Source organism: Coenobita brevimanus, chromosome 46 (genome assembly GCF_032717465.1).
Source record: "Coenobita brevimanus isolate Jiangsu-jjx chromosome 46, ASM3271746v2, whole genome shotgun sequence".
NCBI lineage: Eukaryota > Metazoa > Arthropoda > Malacostraca > Decapoda > Coenobitidae > Coenobita > Coenobita brevimanus.
The window spans coordinates 55,586,386-55,609,368 of NC_136999.1; the positions used below are offsets into that span (position 1 = coordinate 55,586,386).

General features: G+C 44.0%; 1 protein-coding gene across 1 annotated transcript in view; it reads left to right on the plus strand.

Annotated features, from left to right (window-relative positions):
* Cap-H2 (Chromosome associated protein H2) overlaps window positions 1–22,983 on the plus strand; it is a 120,492-nt gene that overhangs the window by 8,626 nt on the left and 88,883 nt on the right. Inside the window, exons 2-3 of the mRNA XM_080271590.1 lie at window positions 1,338–1,463; window positions 13,701–13,930. Coding sequence (XP_080127716.1) covers window positions 1,338–1,463; window positions 13,701–13,930 — 356 coding nt within the window. The remainder of the gene's footprint in view (window positions 1–1,337; window positions 1,464–13,700; window positions 13,931–22,983) is intronic.

A 22,983-nucleotide genomic window follows, 5' to 3' on the forward strand; every position in this document is an offset into this window, starting at 1 on the left:
CAATGGATGAAATCAGTGAAAAATTCCAGGGAAGATTTACTTAGCATATCACGGCCGGGCAGGCGAGAGGATAGGGTAATGGAGGGGAGGTAGGGAGGGGAGTCAAGAACGGGGAGAAATGGCTAAATTGTCAACAATGGATGGGAGTACAGATGAGATTAGGAGTGCTGACTAGTGTTGGACATTGGCAGTACCTGTACTGATAGATGATACAAACCACCACTTGAAAGCCCGGGCGAATTCAGTATAACACAGAATCACAAAAGTGACGCCCCGCGGTATGATCCCTTGCTCCCAAGTGTCACGAAAGTGACGCTCTGCGGTTAAGGGGTTAAGAAAGAGAGGCACTGACAGAATGGGTGATAGCCATTTTCATTTTCCTGACAACCAGGACAGAGACGAGATCTCAGAGGATATGGTTGTGCAGGTATTGCCAACTCCTCATGTGTCAAGAATGACACACACATTCGAAGGGGTGAACTTTCCTTCCTCAATTAATTAGTCTACAAGGATGAATTTTCCATCTTCGATGAGCAAGTAGTTGACCTTTAATTTTTGTGTTGTTTATATCACTGATGTGATATGCAGGTAAGCTTATGTAACTTTCACATCAGTTACTGGCTGTAGGGTTACCTACATGTTATAAGGTAATTTATGGTCATAATATTCGAAATTACATTGTTCTTTTCCACTACATCACCCCCAACCCTGCTTTACAAGAATCATATTTTGATTAGTTTATCATGTGTTTCACATTAATACATGATTTCCATTGTTTTGTGATACAACTACTGTAACCTTCATAAAAGATGATTTGGTAATTATATGAGAATCATAAATCGCACAAGTAACGTTTCTCATTTTTCTTGTAACGTGTCTCACGGTCACATTTTCCTTAACAGTAGCAAAATTCTTAGGAGAAATAGAATATGCTGGGTATGGTTATGATCCTCATACATTGACATATTACTGATATAAAGCACTTCTTGACTGAACCAGCAAAATCACAGAGTTATTGAAAATACTCGTGCAAAGTAAAAGGTGGGGTGGCATCGCAGTAACATTTCTCATGCCACTTTAAAAAATTTATATAAAATCAGAATAAAGACATATGAATAATCTGATTATGGTGTAATGTAGTGTGAGGTGTTGGTAATATACCTTGCAAACAGCATTTATTTTTATTGCCTACATATGAAAATACAAGTGAGCGTAGATCAGTAACTTGTCTCTGAATGTAACGTTTCTCACAATGGAATGACCCACCACAACATTCTTTACTGCTAGCATTGTCACTTTCTTCAGGCTATTAAACTTTAAGTACTTTGTGATTTCAGTACCTGGAGGAGTATTTGGAGGAGCTGAGTGAAGTACAAATAACCTTCAATGGTGGTGAAACTGTGATGAACTTTGCTCAGGCAGCCATGTTGATCCAGGGTTCTGCCACAGTCTACAGCAAAAAGGTTTGTCACAAGTTCATATTAACCCTCTGAATCCAGTGACTTTATTTACAGTAGACTCTCCGTGGGTGGGGGCGCTCACCATCCACTCACTCAGTGTTATGCTGTTGGGTGACTGCCCTTTCCTCACATCCTTCATTTTTTCCTTCCTTCCTCTTCTGTCTTTCTTTACTTCATGCATTGCTCTTCCTTCTGCCTATGGGTGACTCAACACACTCACCATCCACTCACTTAATGTAGTGCTGCTGTCGGGTGACTGCCCTTTCCTCTCTTCCTTCATTTTTTCCTTTCTTCCTCTTGTCTGTCTTTACTTCCTGCATTGCTCTTCCTTCTGCCTACAGGTGACTCAGCGCTCCTTCTTCTGTCTTTCTTTCCTTCATTCTTTCCTCTTCCTTCTGCCTATGGGTGACTGTACACTGAGTGACAAGCCATATGGTTTCCTGTGCACCAAGAAACCATTTACTTTTCCTCTTCCTTCTGCCTATGGGTGACTGTACACTGAGTGACAAGCCAAATGGTTTCCTGTGCACCAAGAAACCATTTACTACACTGGGTTGTAGCCATATAACCAAATTATGGCACCTGGTGGTTTAGTAGGTAATTAAGGTGCTTCAGTTGGATTGAGCCAGTGCAGGTTTATATCCAGGAAGTGGTTGGGGTTTATTACTCATGTAATGCCACTCGGGAATGAGTGAGGCTGGCCACCTTCATTTTAAATGTAAGGACCAACTTGCTTAGCCCTGGGCTCCTATGCTCTTCATGGGGCAACATAGGATTAGATGGTGATGATAATGACTTTCCTAAATCACAGCTTTATGAGACTGAGCACATGCCACGATTTGAGAATTCCGCAAGTTAGAATGAAGAAGTGAAGGAACGTTGTGGGGTGGATGTGGATGTGGTTGAGAAGATTAGGAGAAATACACTGAGGTGGTTTGGACATGTGGAGAGAATGCAGAATGAAAGACTGACTAAGAGGGTGTATGTAGGTGAGGTGGAGGGAGGGAGGGAGGGATAGACCGAGGATGAGATGGGGGGATGGAGTTGAGAGGTATGTGAGGTGGGGGGAGGGTAGTCAAATGGTGGGTAACAGAGCGACTTGGAGGCGTTTTGTCTGCAGCCACCCTTTGCTGGATTAGGGCGTCTGGCTATAGATAGATAGATAGAAATAACTAATTTTATGGGGAAAATTACTCATGGGTCAGTCATCTTGGAAAAGTTGTCCCCCTTAACCCCAAACCTACATCAAACTGGTCACCAGTGAATACTAACATCCTGGAAAACAATTCAGTATAGCATATTTAATGGGAATGAACAGTATTGTAATATTCTTACCTGACCGTGATTGACAACACTGCTTGAATGGATGGGGGGGGGGGTCCAAGGCTTGAGGCAGACTATGACCTCTCAGCATGAAGCAAGTGTGCTGTTGCCTCATGCTGCTGCCTCTGTGCCACTTCCTTCTCATCAGCCTCCCTCAGGAACCCCTCAAAGTCCAGTGTGGAAACAACAGAAGGGGTGTTCTCGTCATCCTCAGCAGCCTCTGTGTCATCGTAAGAGTTGTTGAATCCTTGAAATTAATTCTTTACCAAATGGGCATGGCCTTTCTGTATTTTCTGTTGAAATGAGTCTTTCATAGGTTACTTGTTCTTGTTCTTGAATTACCACAGTTACTGGGCATTTTTATAAACTTACCCTTGAGAGCTATAATTGAGGATTTAGAATGCGTGATACACTGACTGGATATGTTTGTGAGAAGCTGCAGAATGTCGTGAATGTTTTTTGCCATATTCGGTATAGCCAGGATTCCAGGGGCTTGAATGATGAGTAAATGGAAGTGTGGCCTATTTGGACTGGGCAAGTTTGTGCTGTCTGGACATTGCTACCCCTCACCCTGCCCTTGGGTGGGAAAGAAGGTCCGGATGATGATGATCATGATGATGCACTGACGCATCCAGTTGGAGCAGTGATTGTAAACAACATGGCCAGTTGGAGAGATCATCGGTAAACACAGCTGCATATGACCTGCCCACTTCTTTGAATACCCCAAAATAGGTGTACAGTATTGTATTTTGTTTCTTGCCACCCACATCTTGCAGTCACAATTCAACAATTAGGTTAGTTAACTATCTGCGTTGTATATGTACCAAAATTACTTAACTTGAGATTGTGAGTTTGTTTCAGTATAGGTGGAATTGTCGTGCCTATTTGGTAAAGAATTACCATATTTCCCTTATGTTAAGACGCTACAAGTGCTAGAAGCACCGTATAATACGCTAGTTATTTTTTTTGGGTGGGGGGAATATTTGAGGATTTAATATCTTACCATACTAGCTATAAGGCACCGACTGTGTAGTGTCATTTTTCTTTCTGTCGCAACTAATTATCATATATTGGACCTGTTATCAAATATTTGTGGTAATTAGTAATTAGATATACCTAGCTCAGCACAATTTTATACCTCATCACATCAGCAACAAGGCATGTAAACACACTGGTGACAGCATGTTTGCATCCAGCTCTCATTAGCTGATGTTTTTATGTTTCCGTAGTTTGAACCAACTTTTACAACCCACAACCCCAACAGAATTCACTCAGTTCAGCCAACAGTCATTATCGTAATATTGCTTTATTACACAATACCAATACAGTAATCCCTCATTTATCCGGACATAATAGAGCCAAAGGCATGTCCGGGTATTGGCAACATCCGGATAATGAACACTATTCCACTACCATACTCAGACCCTACTTATACCCAACCCCCAACCTATACCTAACCTATTTGTGTACAGTACCTGTGCTTAATTTGGCAGTGTTTTGGGGTCATTCTGCTATATTTAGACATTAAAACACACAAAGGAATATCCAAAGTAATGCTAAACACCAAGAAAACAAAGCAAATAAAAACACTGAAAATAAAAAAAAACACCCTACATATACACTACTGTATGTACAGTACCCCTTCTAATTTTGGCCCTTTTTTCAGGTCAGTCTGCCATATTTAGACATCAAAACACACACAATAATATCCAAAGTAATGCTAAACACCAGGAAAACCATGCAAAAAAACACCGTATCCCTTCACAACTGTATGTACTGTACACCCTCCCAAAAAAGTATCGGCTCCTTCAGGTACAATGGTTGTGAAAATGAGCAACTTCTGCTGACACACATGAGTCTATAAATGTGGTGCTTAAATGTGGTGCTTCAAAACCCAGTAAGTGAAGCTTTTTGCAGTTATGAGTTCTGATAATTCCCAAAGATAATATTTGCACTAATAATTACAGGATGCCCTATATATCACAATGCTCCATCCATGTTTCTGAATGATACGTGCTGATGGAGTGCCAATACTTTTTTGGGGGGTGTACAGTACCCCTCCTAATTTTGGCACTGTTTTCCGGTCATTCTGCCATATTGAGATGTCAGCGCACACACAGGATTATCCATATTAATGCTAAACATCAAGAAAACAGTGCATAACCAACAAAATTCCACAAAAAACCTGAAGATGGTTTGATAATCAGTTATCTGTGACAAGTGATTGGTCCTGGGGCTCAAAAAAAAATCCACGGCCAAATATGCCACCGGAAATCGGTTATGTTGGTATAAATTGTACACCATCATCTTCACTGATGTTTATATTATAGGTTAAGCTAATAAAAACACATAAAACTGATAAGTAAAAGTACAGAAATGCAGTGAGAATAAAGTTTTCAGGAGTAAAACATACCATCACGTATCTTCCCACCAGCCTAGTGCAAAAGTTTGCCGGCACCTTCTGAGAGTTAAGCATATGTCTAGATGCAGAATTTCATGAGCTTTCCTGTGGATTTCGCAGAATTTTGATGCAACCAGTAGTAGTTGAATAAATCACAAAAAACTGTGAAAACTCATGAGTCAGTGTTTTCACCATAGAGGAGGGTAGGGACTGAGGGAGTGAAGGGGGGAGCCGGGAGGGTATGGAGGAGGGACGGGAGGAGGGGAGACACGAGGCTGTGGGCAGGATTCTCCCCCTTCTGTCAACAGGTGGACGGGTGCTTTTATTGCATGTATACTTGTGACCGAGGGACTTTCAACATTTGGTAGAGAAGCAGATGGCAGCTGTCACCGAACATGTACTCATGGCTTGTGGTCTGTGTTTGATGGTGGTGGCAGTTGGGAAAGACTTAGCCCGGTGGCCGTGTGACACTGGACATTCAGCAGAGAGGCGGATGGCTGCTGTCACTGAACATGTACTTGTGGTTTGTGTTTGATGGTGATGGCAGCTGGGAAAGACGTAGTCCCGTGGCCAGGCTACATTAGACATTCGGTGGGTATGCGTATGGATGTTTTGACACCACTTGCGGGTTACAGTCGTATAACTTGGGTGCTGGAGGTTGATTGGGAGTGATCGGATGAGTGCGTGGCTTTGACCATTCACTACAGGGGCAGATATTTAAGCTCTGGTTGTGGGTTATAGACTACTTCCCACTCATGGCTTTAGCCCAGCAGCCCCATTACTGAATGTTTGAACATGTTGGCTGACTGGCTGAAGTTTGCGGTGACTTTTACATCCGAATAATAGCAAATGAATTTGGATAGTGGTTAATAGAGCCAAGGTCCAGCGTCTGGATAATGAACACATCCGGATACTGACCATCCAGATAAATGAAGGACTACTGTATATTAGTACATGTTGCTAGTTTCCATTTTATTGTACCATACAACCAGTCGCCAGTTACTATATTTATTTTATAAAAGATACCAGTAACAATAGGAAAATAAAAGAATACTGTACTGCACAAGCAACCAGTATAAAAAATAACTTTTTTCTGACATTCATTCATCTTCAAATCCTGAGAATTCAGTGTTGCCGCTGTCTTCCCCATTCTCGACACTAATGCTGTTGATCATCACTTCTGTCACTGTATGCACCACCATCACTGTCACCACTTGATTCTGGGTCATCTGCTGCATCATCACTGTCTTCATAGAGAAGGTCATCCTTGGTTCCATCCATTGCATTGCTTATTCCTCATTTTTTGAGTGCTTTGGCTATATTTTCTCATACAACAGCCCATGATGTTTTCACCCATTCACAGACCTGTGTAATAGAGGGTCTCTTGAGTCATCCTGTCAGTGTTAAGTCATGATTTCCAGCAGCCATCCACTTGCTCCACTCCTCATGCATAAAACCTTTAAATGTCTTGTTGATGGAAATGTCCAGTGTTTGTAGCTTGGGATGACTGCTGGTGTAGTTTTTAATTGCTGGAGTTTTTTCTTTGTGGCTTCAGTTTTGTGGGCTCTAGACTGATCCCACACTAATAACACTGCTCTTGTAAGCAAACCACCAGGACACTGTGATCAGACCTTCTCCAGTCATGGTTTGACACCGCCTTCATCCATACATCCTTTAGGATGAACGTGAATTAGAACATCGGCTGAGATTTTTCCCTTGGGCATAGTTTTTCATTTGAAGATAATTAATGGTGGACATTCCTTGCCATCTGAGCAGCAGGCCAAAACAACAGTAAAGTGAGTTTTTTCATGACCTGTTGTTTTTACTGTTACTGTCTTTGCTCCTTTACTTTCAATGCTTCTGTTTGATGGTGCATCAAGAGTTAGTGGCACTTTATCCATATTCCCTCTCTATCCCATTTCATATCTTTCCTGGCACTGATAACATATCTGTGGAACTCTAGGATTTTATCCTCATACTCCTCAGGCAACCTTTGTGCAGTCTGGGCCTTCATTCATAATCAAATTGTGATGTTTCATAAAATGGTAGCACTAAGACGAGGATCCAGTAAACTCATTAGCCAGTATATATTTCATTCTGCAGCCAGTCTGTCTCGTCATTATCATCTTTGTTGATACAACATATCCCCTATTTTGTTGGTTGACTACCCAGGTTTTTATGACTTCCTCTAGTTGTTGGAATTTTGCTTGCTTGTATTGATTGACTCCTGTCAGATACGTTTATGTGAAGCTACAGTACATGTTGAATGTTTTTGGCATATCAGATAGAGCCAGGATTCCAGGGGCTTGAGTGGTGAGCGAATGGAAGCGTGGCCCATTGGATTGGGCAGATTTGGGCAGTCTGGACATTGCTACTCCTCACTCCGCCCTAGGGTGAGAAAGGAGGTCCGGATGATGATGATGGTGATGGTGATGATATTTCGTAGTCCATGTTTTCACATCCCCGTTTTCTTAATTCCTCCTCCTGCGACGTCCATTCTCAAATAATTTTTTCCGTGGGTGGTGATCCATACTGCCTGTCAGCTGCCCTGTTGCTGATCAGACCTTCTCCAGTCATGGTTTGACTGCCTGTCAGCTGCCCTGTTGCCTTGTTGTTTAGCATACTCTATTACTAGTAACTTGAAATGAATATTGTATGCCTGTCTGCTTTGATGCCATTCTGTTTGTTCATGGAGGGTTTTGTCAGCCGAGTGACTGTGCAGACAAGATTGATGACGTCGTCTGCTTCGATGACTGTAGTGAGTGCTTTGTATCTTGTGACTGGGGTTCGTGAGTGCTTTCATCTTGTGACTGGGATTCATGAGTGCCTTTATCTGGTAGCTGGAGGTCTTGAGGGTTGGCAGACTCCTTTCTACAACTTGATCTTCAAGTGCTAAGATGCAGGGTGATTTTTTAGTGCATTTTTTGGGGGAAAAATGCTTATCATAGGGGAAATACAGTACTATGTTGATTGAATTGGTAATGATAGACAACTGTGGCTGTATTCTCACTGCCATCAATCCTCCTTATTACATCTAACTTTTGGGTGTAAGTTAATGTTGACTTCTTTCCATTCATCAAAGAAGTTGTTGGCTTAGGAGGGTTACAATTGGCCATGGTAACACTTGGCAGGCAGATGAAGTGGGGGGTGAGGGGTCCTCACCACACTGGAACCACACGTTAACAACGGGGGTGGAGACAATGCACTGAGCCAAGCGTCGGGGCATCAAACACGTGCCCCCTTGAAGCATTGTGATTGGTAGACAGTAGGTGCTATGCTTGAATATGATTTGTTGAATAATTACCTTGCTTGACAACGATCGGTTTACCCCCGGCTAGATGCGCGATCTTGAGGTAATGTTGGCATGTATAACACGAGGCATTGGAAGAGTGTCACCCTTGAGGCTGCATTCACTAATTTCATGTAATTTCCACAAGTTATTGATATTGCAAAGTGCTGCATGATGTTGCCACGTACTGTATTATGAATCTGCCATTTAGGATCGCACAGTTTAGGAGAGTCCATTGTATTTAATCTAGCTAGTATCAAATATTTTATTTGTTTAGGAATGGTCTCATACTGAGTGAATTAATGAAAGACATGAGACAAGCTGTGGTGCAAAAGTTAGTAGATGGAAAGCAGTGGCATGGAGGAAGTTGAGAGGCAGACGAGAGGGTTATATGTAGAGAGGAAGTGAGAGGTGAAAAGATTAGTAAGATAGAGTACGAAGAGAGTGGATGAGGAATTTGGAAGGAATTTGAGTGTAAAGTGGAGGGAATGAAAGAAAATGTTCTGGAAAGAGGTAAAGAGAGTAATACAGGGTGAGAAGGACCATAGGGTGTTTATGGCATTCGTAGATCTGAAAAAAGCATGACAAAGTAGACAAAGAAGGATTGTAGAAAGTTCTGTGCATGTACAGTGTAGATGGTAAGCTGCTAGGTGCTGTCAGGGGTTTTTATGATGGTAGTGAAGCATGTGTGACCCTTAATGGGCATCTAAGTGAATGGTTCATGATCGGTGTGGGCGTTCGACAAGGTTTGTGTGATGTCCCCATTGTTGTTCAGTATACAAGGTGCTACCCAAAAGTTGTAGTGATTATGATATTGTAGGAAATTAAGTTACCTTACCTCCTAATTCTCACTGTTGCCTTTGAAGTAGTCCCTTAGGGCATGTATACAGTGGTCCCAGCATTTTTTCCACGAGTCCATGCATCCCTGGAAGGCGTCAGGCGTGATGGTCTCGAGCACCTCCTGCTATTCTGTCTGGATCTCCTCAGTCGAGTCAAATCGACGCCCTTTCAATCATAATTTCAGCTTGGGAAACAGGAAAAAGTCTAAGGGGGCAAGATCAGGCAAATAGGGCGGGTGGAGAATGATTACCGTGTTAGTGGAGGCCAGGAACTACCAGACAACAATTGATGTGTGGGTGCGGGTGTTGTCATGATGCAGGACCCAGTCCTTGTTCTTCCACTGTTCTGGACGTTTGCGGTGGATGTTCTCCCTCAGACACTGCAATATTTCACCGTAAAACTTCCCACTGACAGATTGACCGTGTGGGATGAATTCCTTGCGAATAATCCCTTGGGTATTGAAGAAAATGATCAACATAAACTTGACATTGCTGTGAACTTGACGTGCTTTTCTTTAGCCTCGGTGAATTGGGATACTTCCATTACGATGACTGCTTTGGTACATAGCATTGTCACCAAAGGCTTGCTGAAGCACCCGGTGAGTTTCTGCAGCTGTCATGTTGATCATGAAGCAGAACTTGATGCAGGTTCTTTGTTCTGTGAGGTCTGCCATTGCAAACCCGCCATACCACCTACACACCACGTTACAATAGCAAGCGTAGCTCAACAACACGTCTGCTCACAGACACGGCTGGGGCCACGCTGATGCACAGGGGATGCTGCTGACTCCTTGTGGCAAAAGGCAAAACTGCAAATGGTTGGCTCCCTCTGTTCAAGTTACTGGAACTTTTGGGTAGCACCTCGTATATATGGATGGGGTGATGAGAGAAGTAAAAACACGAGTAATGGAGAGAGGGATGGCGTTGGTAATGAATGGTGATGGATGGAATATTTCAAATTTGTTGTATGCTGATGATGCAGTGCTGCTTGCAAGTACCAGACAAGAACTTGGTAGGCTAGTGCAGAGATTTGCTGATGTCTGTGAGCATCATGCCTTGAAAATAAATGTAGAGAAGAGTAAAGTGATGTTTATTGAGAGAGAAGGTGACTCCCAGTGCAATGTTACAGTGACTGGAGAGAGAGACTGGAATTGGTGAGAGAGTTCAAATACCTGGGTACAGTAATAGGAAAGAGAGGAAAATGTGTAAAAGAAGTTGAAAGTAAAGTGACACAAGGAAGAAAAGTAGCTGGTGCAATGAAGGTCTTGAGAAGAGACAGAGGCTGGTGTTGCAGCTGCACGAGGCTTACATGAAGGAGTGTTAGTGCCAGCTTTAACATGTGGATGTGAGACTATGGTGTGGCATGAAAATGAAAAGTCAGTAGTAAGAGCAGTGGAGATGGGACTGCTGAGGAATATATGTGGAGTACAGAGGGTGGATAGGATGCGAAATATTGTGATTCATGAAAGATGTTGAGTGAGGAAGTCGGTGGACACGAGGATCGAAGAGAGTGTACTCATATGGTATGGTCATGTGGAAGGAATGGATAACAATAGAGTGGTGTAAAAGGTATATCTGAGTGAATTTGAAGGAGGGAGGGGGCGAGGTAGGCCAAGGAGAAGGTAGAGATATGGTGGATGAGGGTCTGAGGAAGAGAGGTTTGGAAGTCGGCGAGGCAAGGGACCTGACAAAAGATCGAGCTGGCTGGATAAATGTTGTGAGGAAAAGTGCAAGATCGGTGATTTGGCACCCCATTTTAATGTGGCAGCGTCCGGATTGACTCAGTCGGATACGTTTGTGTGAAGCTGCAGAATGTGGTGTATGTTTTTGGCGTATCCGGTAGAGCCAGGTTTCCGGTAGCTTGAATGATGAGTGAATGGAAGTGTGGCCTATTTGGATTGGGCAAGTTTGTGCTGTCTGGACATTGCTACTCCTCACCCTGCCCATGGGTGGGAAGGGAGGTCCGGATGATGATGATAAAGAAGTTAGTTGGGGAGTGAAAAATAAAAGTGGTAGATTGCTAGTGGAGAAGGGAGGAAAAGTGAGCAGATGGAGAGAACACTTTCAGGAACTGTTAAACTTAGAGAATGAAAGTGGTGCAAGGATAAGTGGCTGGGGAATGGCTGGGAAAACAAGGGAGGTGAGAGGAGAGGAAGAAATGAGTAGGATAGAAGTAATGTAATCAATGAAGAAAGTTAAAATGGGGAAAACCCCAGGAATGGATGGAGTGTGTGGTGAAATGCTGAAGCATGGGGAAGAAATATAGCGGAATGGATGTGGAAGATGTGCAGATTGGCCTGGGATGAAGGTAGAGTCCCAGAGGATTGGAAGTCAGGTATACTGAATACAGTCTACAGTAATAGCTCATTTATCCACCGTCACAATATCTGTCCTCACGCATTATCCGGCGCATTTTACTTGGCTGTATTAATACAACATCCGGCAAAATTAGGCAGTACCCAGCTCAGAAACAGGAAGCACGGCAGTACAATGCACTTTTGGTGGTAATGTGTATCATCCGGCTCAGACACAGGGCCCAATTAGTGCACGGGCAAACCCTGCCACACGCCAGCCAATCACAGTGCATTGTGGGAGCGCCCCACTTGATGCGCCAAGCCTATTGCCAGTCTCTCATTCTCTCCTGTTGAATACATATGGTAAGGATGAATCTGTGCATTGTTCATTTGTGACCCACGTGGTAGCTACCCCCCAGTGCTGTGACTTAGCCTGTGGCCTCCCCGTGCTAGAGTAATCTTTGTGAGAGCCATTTGCCACTAGATCAGATGGAATTAAATTCACTGTACTGCATAGTGTACTACTTTACCCTCCATCAGTGCCAACACTAGGTGGGTACAGTGTGATTATGATTGTATTAGCCCCAGTATTACTGTACTACAGTATGTCTACTGTATCAGGTCTGTATTTTATTTTATGCTTAATTTAAATCTTTTACTCATGAGTAATATTATAGGAAAGTTTTTAGGATAGAAGGTCGAGACGGATGGCATAGGGTAGTGACACATCATCCGGTTCAACACCAATTGAACTGTCGACTGGGAGACTGATGCAATATCCAATGGGGGTTAGCTGAATTACTTCGGGTACTTGAGAGATTACTGTATATACGAGGGTAATCATGTAAAGAAAAAAAAAAAGTGTAAATAATAAGTTGAAGCAAACTGTGGTATTTGTTAGGCACTGAGAGTTGTTTATGTGGATGAATACTGGATGGAACCATACCACCTGGGAAGGGTTAATTTGGATGCACTCTTCTGTGATAATTTTCCAGGAACCTTAATGCACACAGATTAAGACTTATACTAAAAGAGGTACAAGGTAGGGTAGTGGATGTTGGAGTGGCCCTGGTGAGAGAGGATAGTGTTTGGAAACTCCCTGTACTGTTGTTTGCAGATGATACTGTGTTGTTGAGTGAAGACGAAGGGGAGCTGCAAGGCTTGGTGGATGAGTTTGGGAGAGTGTGTAAGAAACAGAATTTAAAGGTGAATGTAGGGAAGAGTAAAGTGATGGTCTTTGAGAGAGGTGAAGTCAGTGAATGTACAGCGAGGTTGGATGGTGAGGAATTGGAAAATGTGAGTATGTTTAAGTACTTGGGTAGTGTGATGAGTAAGGATGGAGGTTTGGAGGGTGAAGTGCATGAAAGGGTACAGCAGGGAAGAAAGGTTGCTGGTTCTTTGAAAGCAGTGATAAGAAACAGGGAAGTGAGCATGGAAGTGAAAAAGTTACTACATGACAGTATTGTGATACCAACTCTAACATATGGAAGTGAAGCTTGGACATTGTTGGAAGAACACAAGTCAAGAGTGAGAGCAGTGGAAATGAGTTATTTAAGAGGAGCCTGTGGAGTCACATGGAGAGACAGGCTGACGAATGAGGATATAAAGGAGCGTTGTGGTGTGGATATGGATGTGATAGGAAGCGTTATGAGGAACACACTGAGGTGGTTTGGCCATGTGGAGAGGATGGAGGGTGAAAGACTGACGAAGAGAGTGTATGTGAGTGAGGTGGAGGGGGGAAGAGGGAGGGGGAGGCCGAGGATGAGATGGAGGGATGGGGTGGAGAGGTATATGAGAGAGGGGGGGGGTGAGTTGGGAGCAGGGCAGTGAGATGGCGGGGGACAGGGTGACTTGGAGGTGATTTGTTTATGGCCACCCCAAACGGGATTGAGGCGTCTGGCAATAGATAGATAGATAGACTATCCAGTGAACTTTGTACTGAAGTTATGTTGTAATGCTGTATGGACTGTTCTGAAGATATACTGTCTAGGTTTGTGTATCCTCATCATCATCCTAACCTTCCCCCCCTTCCCCCCCCCCCCCCAGGTAATGTTGTATCAATTTAAATACTGATGTGCCATTGTATTGGTGCAGGTTGAGTTCCTTTGGCAGATGGTACTGCAGATGCTGGACTTGTTGGCAAGTCGGGTGGCTGCTGAGGGCCGGGGCGGACCGGGAGTTGGAGGCAAGGAGAGTGCAGCAGCAGGAAAAGCAACTCTTGAAATTTCCATGGATTTTAGTTTAGTGGACAGTATCACTGAAGGACGGAACATTAACTTGAGGGACCAAGATGAAGATTTTGACAACAGGAAGAAGAGTCTAAGGTAGGAACCCTTGATCCACATACAGCATGCACATTTATCCTATGTTAGGAAACTGTTTATATTTACAGCCAGATGTCTTGGTGACCACGAGCAGATTACCTCCTTGTCACCCTGTCCACCATGAAGCTGCCCTGTCTCCAACTCACACCACCCTCATTCATACACCATTTCATCCCATCTCTTCACCTTATCCTTGGTCTGCCCATCATCCGCATTCACACACATTCTCAAAGTCCAATCTCATTCTGTGTGTTGATATGTATCCTGAGAGAAGGGTAATATTGCCCAATACCTATCATCCACCCACTTAGTGTAGTGATACCCTGTTTGTAGGGTAGCTCTACATCGAGTGGCAAGCCAAATGATTTCCTGTGAACCAGGAAATCATTTACAGTGCAGGGTGGTAATCTTATAACTAACCGACACATGTTCCTTACGTGACAGCAAGTGGGTTGATGGAGGGTTAGTGCCCCTTCCCAGAAAACAACTAACTAAAAATATGAACAAGAAGCCTCGAACCAGGATCGACCAAAAGTTGACGACTAAGGACCATATAAAAGATGTGATCCGGATGGCGACGTGGAATGTAAGGGGTACGAATGATGAGGTGAAAGAGAGAGAGATTGTCCAGGTGCTTGAGGGTGCAAAAGTCGATGTATGTGGATTAACTAAAACTAAATGAAGAGGTGAGAGAGTGGGAGTATGGAAGGGGCATATGTGCAGGAGTAGGTGAGAATGAGAGGGGAAAAGTTGGAGTGTGTATTGTTGTGAGTAACAGATGGAAGGAGAATATAAGAGAGTATGGATCAGTTGGCTCAAGAATTGTGTGGGTAAGACTGAAAGTTGGACTATAAATGTGGGCGATTGTGTGCGTGTATGTGCCAGTGCAAGATTGTGCAAGCAGAGTGAGAGAAGAGTTCTGGACAAATGTGGAAGTGTGCATGGAAAAGTTTGAAAGGAATGAGAGAGTGTTTTTGATCGGTGATATGAATAGAAAAGTAGGGAATGTGAAGGTGGATGGAGTAGTTGGTGAGTGGGGTGTGCCTGCTGAGATAGATGAGAATGGCAGTGCTTTAGTGAACATTTGTGCTGGGAGGGGGTTGGTGATAGCCAATACCCTCTTCAGGCACAATATGATCCACAGGTATACATGGCTATTGATGAGAAGGGTGGATGGTGAACTGAATGATAGGACGGCAATGATTATGTGTGTGTGGATGAAAGGATGCAAAGATGTGTAATGGATGCAAGAGCATATAGAGGTTGGGGGAGTGGACTTTCTGACTACCACTTGGTGGTGGTCAAAATCAAGGTCCCAGTAGAATGGAGAAAGAGAAGATGGGAAGGACAGGAGGAAGGAGTAGATGCAAGGAGAGTGGAAAGGTTAAAAGAGGATGAGAAAAAGACAGAATATAAGAGAGAAGTGGAGGAACGATTGGGTAAATATGAATTGGAGCAGATGGGGGATGTTTACAGCTGCTCTGCTCTCTCTATTCCCATTCATCAGGCTTTCAAAATATTATTAACCCGTAGCATGAGCCGAACAGGGTAGTACTCCCGAGGGGAATGAGAATGCTGGTGATAGGGAGAGCTGGAGCTCCTGTTTCACTAGCTATCTAACCATCCCCTTTTGCAGACCTTTTCAGTGTGACAATAGCATGGAGAGTAGACCAGCATACTCTCCCAAACATTTCCTCCAACTATCTATACACTACACCACATGCACTTTACATTTCACACAACGTATCTCACTACGTTACAGGGGTTGGCCAGCAAGGGCATGCGGCCAGAAAACTTTGCCCCCGCTACCTAGTGGCGGACTTCTGGGGGGAGGCGTGGCAGGGGTTCTGCCGGCATAGATCGTGGGGCCAGGGCGAGATGGGGCTCGGGCCTGTGCTAGAGGGTACAGGGCATTGTGGTTCCCAGGCTGCTGCTTCCGCCCAGTAGAGAGGGGCCCGAACCTGGGAGTAGCGCCCCAGGAGGCTGCCCTATCAGTGGGTGTATAATGGCGGGATAGTTGCAGTGCCAAGGCGCGCTTTGAGGGTGTCCCTGCAGCTGTCCTGACAGGGTGCCCCGAGGCCACTACCACAGCCACTGGTAAGCTGGTGGGCTAAGGGTCCCAGATCCATTGCCTGGACCTGGGACTGTGCAGTGAGTGGGACCTGTGCCATGTCTGTCCCCCTTTATTAATACTGAAGATGACAAAACAAAATAAGTTTCAAAGCAAGCCTGAGGACAGTAGATCACCCATGGGGATGAGGGAGGGTTCATGGAACGTGGGAAGTTTGAGGAGAAGAGCGGGGAAAGTCGTCGAGGCATTCAGTAGGAGGTGGGTGGATGTGGCGTGTTTGCAGAAAGTCCGGTACAGGGGTGGATCAGCCAGAAAGATTGTTGGGAAGGACTGTTGCTATAAGTTGTTTTGGCAGGGGGGGACAGACGGATATGGAGGTGTTGGTGTGATGGTTGCGGAGAAATGGGTGGAATATGTTATGAATGTTTTGAGAGTAAGCGATAGGATATTGGTAGTGAAAATTCTGTTGGGTAGAAAGATAGCTGCGATTATATTGGCATATGCTCCACAGGCAGGATTGGATGAAGCAGAGAAAGATAGATTTTGGGATGATTTAATACGTGTAGTGGGTGGTATGCGGGATGATGAGATAGTGATTTTGGGAGGGGACTTAAATGGTCATGTAGGTGAAGCAGCACAAGGTTATGAAGGAGTGCATGGAGGATGTGTGTATGGTCTAAGGAATGCAGAAGGGGAAACGATACTCGAGTTTGGGGAGGCAATGGACATGATTGTGTGCAACACATATTTTAGGAAAAGAGACAATAGGTTAATTACGTATGAATCTGGGGGAAATAGCAGTCAGATAGATTATTTTCTGGTTACGAGGGCCGATAGGAGGTTAGTGAGGGATGTTAAAGTTATAGGAAGTGAGGAGTGTGTGCAGCAGCACAAACTATTGATTTGTGATATTGTGCTTAAAGTACAAGTGATGAAAAAGAGGACTTATGTACCTAGGAGGAAAATATGGAAGCTGAAAAACCAAGTAGTAAGGGATGCCTTCTATAGCGAGTTGAGGAGAGTGGTGGCTGAACAGGGAGCTGTAGATAGAGGTGTTAATGAACAGTACAGAGCCCTCAAGAACAATTTCTTGAGAGTTACTGATGTAACATGCGGTTGGACAAGAGGACCACCAAGACATAAAGTAACTTGGTGGTGGGATGAGGGTGTAGAAGCTGCAGTTAAGGAGAAAAGAAGGCTTTTCCGGGAATGGAAGAAGGGTGGTAGCAAAGAGGAATATTTGGCTGCCAAGCATAGGGCTAGAAGAGAGGTATACAGGGCTAAGTCTGAGTCACAGAGACTATTACTTGATAACCTAAATCATGGGGAAAGGAAAAATATGATATTTAGGGTGGCAGGTGAAGTGAAGAGGGATAATCGGGATATTATAGGTGAGCAGTGTGTGAAGAATGATGAAGGAAGGGTAGTGGTGAACAGTGAGGATATTAAAGATGTATGGAGAGAGCATTATAACCGGCTGTTGAATGAGAAGTTTGACTGGGACAGGGAAGGTTTGGAGCCAGCAGATCCAGTGTCTGGCATTTGGCCTTTGTTTGTTACTGCTGCTGTGAGTGAGGCAATAGGCAGGATGAGGGTGGGGAAGGCAGCAGATGTGTCTGGGTTGACTGCCGAAATGTTGAAGGCCTCAGGCGATATAGGGGTGAGTTTAATCACTGACCTGATAAATAGGATTATTTATGAGTGTGTTGTCCCAGATGATTGGCTGAAGAGTGTAATTGTTAATGTGTATAAAGGGAAGGGTGGTGCCCTGGAAAGAGGAAATTATAGAGGTATAAAGCTATTAGATCAGATAATGAAGGTAATGGAGAGAGTTTTAGAAGGTATGATTAGAGAAAGAGTGAATATTGATGAAATGCAGTTTGGGTTTATGCCAGGTAGGGGGACCACTGATGCTATATTCATTGTTCGACAGCTTCAGGATAAATATATTGGTAGGAGAAGAGATCTTTATTTTGTTTTTGTTGATTTTGAAAAGGCCTTTGCAGAGTCCCTAGAGAGGTGGTGAAGTGGGCAATGAGAAAGCTTGTCTTGGAGGAGTGGCTGGTTAGGGTGGTTATGGCTATGTATGTGGATGTTCACACCCAGGTAAGAGTGAATGGAGATTTGAGTGATGAGTTTTCCGTGAATGTTGGTATGCATCAGGGGTCAGCCTTGAGTCCCGTGTTGTTTATCATTGTACTTGAAGCCCTTTCACGTGAATTTAGAAACGAACTCCTGTTGGAGTTGTTGTATGCTGATGATTTAGTGTTAATTGCAGAGAACGAAAGGGAGGTGGAGGAAAGGTTTAGGAAGTGGAGAGATGGTATGGGGCATAAGGGTTTAAGGGTAAATGCAGATAAGACAAAAGTGATGATATCTACTGTAGGGTTGGTGGCGGTACTGTCAAAGACGTGGGAGAGTGGCCATGTGCAGTTTGCCACAAGGGCGTGGGAAGTAATTCCATCTTGTGCGGTGTGTGTGATAAATGGGTGCATAAGAGATGTAGTGGTATCAGAGGTAGACTACGAGGTAATGCTGATTTTATGTGTACGGTTTGTCGGAGTGAGCAGGTGGAGATTATCAGACGTGAAAGGATTGAACTTGCTCGTGAATCTCTTGAGTGTGTGGAAGAGTTTTGTTATTTGGGAGACATGTTGTGTGCTGGAGGTGGGGCTGGAGCTAGCTCTGTGGCTAGGGTGAGAAGTGGTTGGAAGAAGTTCAGGGAGCTCTTGTCTCTCCTGACATTGAGAGGACTCTCCCTACGTGCTAAGGGGTCTTTGTATGCAGCATGTGTTAAGAGTGTAATGCTGTTTGGTAGTGAGACCTGGGCAGTGAAGGAGGAAGATATTCGCCTGCCCAGACTTACAGAAATGACAATGATTAGGTGGATGTGCAGTCCGTCCAAGGCCTGGAGGGGCTGGGTTTACGATGGAAGAGTTGAGAGGTAGGATGGGACTGGAGTGTATTGGTGTTGTGATGAGGAGGGGTAGATTGAGATGGTTTGGACATGTGGAGAGGATGGGGGATGATAATTGGGTGAGGAAGGTGAGAAGTGTTAATATTGGGGGTGGGGTTATGAGGGGTAGACCGAGAAAGACATGGAACGAGGTCATTAAGTGTGACCTCAGGGTTAAGGGACTGAACAGGGAGGCTGCAATTGATTGTGCAGCGTGGAGAGCCGCCATTAGGTGACCAAGGCCGACACATGGAAGCATGTTGGAGCCTTTAAAAACGAAACGAAACGAAACGAATGGAGAGAGGGATGACGTTGGTAATGGATGGTGATGGATGGAATATCTCAAATTTGTTGTATGCTGATGATACAGTGCTGCTTGCAAGTACCGGACAGGAACTTGGTAGGCTAGTGCAGAGTTTTGCTGATGTCTGTGAGCGTCGTGCCTTGAGAGGAAATGTAGAGAAGAGTAAGGTGATGGTTATTGAAAGAGAAGGTGACTTCCAGTGTGATGTCACAGTGAATGGAGAGAGACTGGTATTGGTGAGAGAGTTCAAATACTTGAGTACAGTGATAGAAAAGAGAGGAAAATGTGCAAAAGAAGTTGAAAGTAGAGTGACACAAGGAAGAAAAGTAGCTGGTGCAATGAAGGCCTTGATAAGAAACAGAGGCTTGAGTGTTGCAGCTGCACGAGGCTTACACGAAGGAGTGTTAGTGCCAACTTTAATATATGAATGTGAGACTATGTTGTGGCATGAAAATGAAAAGTCAAGAGTAAGAGCAGTGGAGGTGGGACTGCTGAGGACGATATGTGGAGTACAGAGGGTGGATGGGATGCGAAATAATGTTATTCGTAAAAGGTGTGGAGTGGGGAAGTCGGTGGACACCAGAATCGAAGAGAGTGTACTGAGATGGTATGGTCATGTGGAAAGAATGGATAATAATAGAGTAGTGAAAAAGGTATACCTGAGCGAATTTGAAGGAGGGAGGAGGCGAGGTAGGCCAAGGAGAAGGTGGAGAGATATGGTGGATGAGGGTCTGAGGAAGAGAGGTTTGGAAGGCGGTGAGGATAGGGAACTGACAAGAGATCGAGCTGGCTGGATGAATGTTGTGAGGAGAAGTGCATGATCAGGGATTTGGCACCCCATTTTAATGTGGCAGCGTCCGGATTGACTCAGTCGGATACGTTTGTGTGAAGCTGCAGAATGTGGTGTGTTTTTGGCGTATCCGGTAGAGCCAGGTTTCCGGTAGCTTGAATGATGAGTGAATGGAAGTGTGGCCTATTTGGATTGGGCAAGTTTGTGCTGTCTGGTCATTGCTACTCCTCACCCTGTCCTTGGGTGGGAAAGGAGGTCCGGATAAATAATAATAATGATAAGAATGGTAACCATATAACCAAATTTTGGCGCCTGGTGGTTTAGTGGGTAATTACTGTGCTCCAATCGGATTGAACCGGTGAAGGTTTATATCCAGGGGGTGGTTTGGGTTGGTTGCTCATATAATGCCACTCAGGGATGAGTGAGGCTTGTCACTCTCATCTTAAATGTCAGGACCAACTGCCTAGCCCCGGGCTTCTACGCTCCTCATGGGGCAATGTAGGATTGGATGATGGATGGATAATATTATAATAATAATAATATCTGTAGCAGTTGATAGTAGTAGTAGTAGTAATGTGGTAGGTGGGGCACTCACCATGCAATCACTCGTTGTAGTGGTGCTTGCGTGTGACTGTCCTTTCCTCTCTTCCTTCCCTCTTTCATTCCTTCCTCTTCTGTCATTCTTTCTTTCTTTCTTTCCTCTTCTTTCTGCAGACGACTCTACACAGAGTGACAAGCCAGTTGGTTTCCTGTACACCAGGAACCATTTACCCTGCTGGGTGGTAACCATATAACCAAACTATGGCTCCTGGTGGTTTAGTGGGCAGTTAAGGTGCTCCAGCTGGATTGAGCCTGTGTAGGTTTATATCCAAGGGGTGGTTGGGGTTTATTGGTCACATAATGCCACTCAGGGATGAATGAGGCTGGTCACTCATATCTCAAATGTCTGGACCAACTTGCCTTGCCCTGGGCTACTCTTCTCCTCATGGGGCAGCACAGGATTAGATGATGATGATGATAATACTGTAATAATAATTGTAAACCACAGGTGACAGTTATGCATTTCATACTAAGATGTTCTAGACTTACACCTTAACACAGTACAATCCAGTAGAACTGGACAGCTTTGCTGTCCAGTTAGACAGTGTCCCTTAATTTCCTATCTCCGTAAGAAGAATGGTGGCCTACAATCCACTGGGTTTATGTTCTGATAAGCCTGGGGCTGCTTCAGCAAGAATAATAAACGTAAAAATGAAAGTAGGTTTAATCATATTCCTACATTTATAGTTTTAGTGAACAAATAGGCATCAGTACAGTGATCCCTCTTCAGCCATGATTTTATGTACGGTACTAGTATCCATGGTTTCCCATCTGTGTTCCAGTTTTCCAACCTCAGTACAGGTTTTGAATGTCCATAGTTGATCACCAATTGACTAGATTGTTGTGGTGGAAAATACAAAATACAGATGGCTGCACAGTAGTTACAAGCTGTCTCACAAGGCGACATCAATGTCAAGTTGCTAATTCACAGGAGTCAAGAGTGTCTTGATGTATAGATCATTCAAGGAATCAGTGGAATGTTTTAGAAAGCTGTGTTGTTTCATTAGATAGTTCATAAAATCACCTTATAAATTCTGCTTTTATTTTAGTGACCATGAAAATTTGGTGCCAGATACATGTGAAAACCCCTGTCTGGTGAAAAATCCCTGAATTGGCAACCTTGCCAATGAGGAAAGAATGAAGGGAAAAAGGACAGAAGAGGGAGCATAAAGTCACCCGCTCTTCTGTCCTTTTTTCTTTCATTCTCTCCTTATCCTTCTGACTATGTGTGACTCTACACTGGGAGACAAGTCAAATGGTTTCCTGTACACTAGGAAACCAGTTACTCTTCTGGGTTGTAATGATATAACCGAAGTATGGCACCTGGTGGTTTAGTGGGTAACTAGGCACTCCAATTGATTGAGCCTGTGCAGGTTTCCATATCCAAGGGATAGTTGGGGTTTATTGCTAATGAATTGCCACTCAGGGTTTAGCAAGGCTGGTCACTCTCATCTTAATGTCAGGACCAACTTGCCTAGCCCTGGGTTCCTACGCTTCTCATGGGGCAACATAGGATTAGATGATGATGATGATGACCAACATAAGGCAGATACCTGCCACATATGTCTGTTTTGCTGTTACCTACAGTTTTGATTCCTAATGGACATTCCATCACAAAATAACTGTTCAGCATAATGTCACACATACACCATCACTCTGGTTTGGAAGTTAGTAAAAAAGCAATGCGTGAGACTGAAGTTGTTGAATAGACCCAGAAATGTATTGACTCTTTTGTTGTGAAAAAAGTTTGTCGTATCTTTAAGTTGAATAAAAATATTGCAACTTGTACTATATTTTGCATTGTCAGCATATGACTGACTTATTTTAAATGTTGTTATGTGGTAGGTGGGGGCACCTGTCATCCACTCACACAGTGTAGTGTTGCCATAGGATCTCTACACTGTGTGACAAGTCAGATGGTTTCTTGTACCTAGGAGACCATTTATCACGCAAGCATGTTGGAGCCTTTAAAAACAAAAACGTTGTTAACCAGATAATGGGTTTTTGGCCGGGTTAAGTGTCTCTAAGATTCCCCTGTCTAAAATCACTAAATCACGGCAGACGTTTCGGAGAGCCTTGGAGGGCCTAGTACCTGCCCAGGGCCCCAACCAAATGTGCTGGTTTGAATGGCCAAGTGGAATGTGAGAGGTGTAAATCAGGAAAGCAAGAGAATGGAAGTAGCGAATGTGTTAAAAAAAAATTCAAGAGTGCAAGATATGCTGTGATGGCATTGTGTGTAACAAAGATGAATGGGTGTGAAGTGGAGAGTGGGAGGGTGTGAAATTTGAAAGGTTGGGCATGAATGGGCGAGGAAGATGTAAGGAAGGAGTTG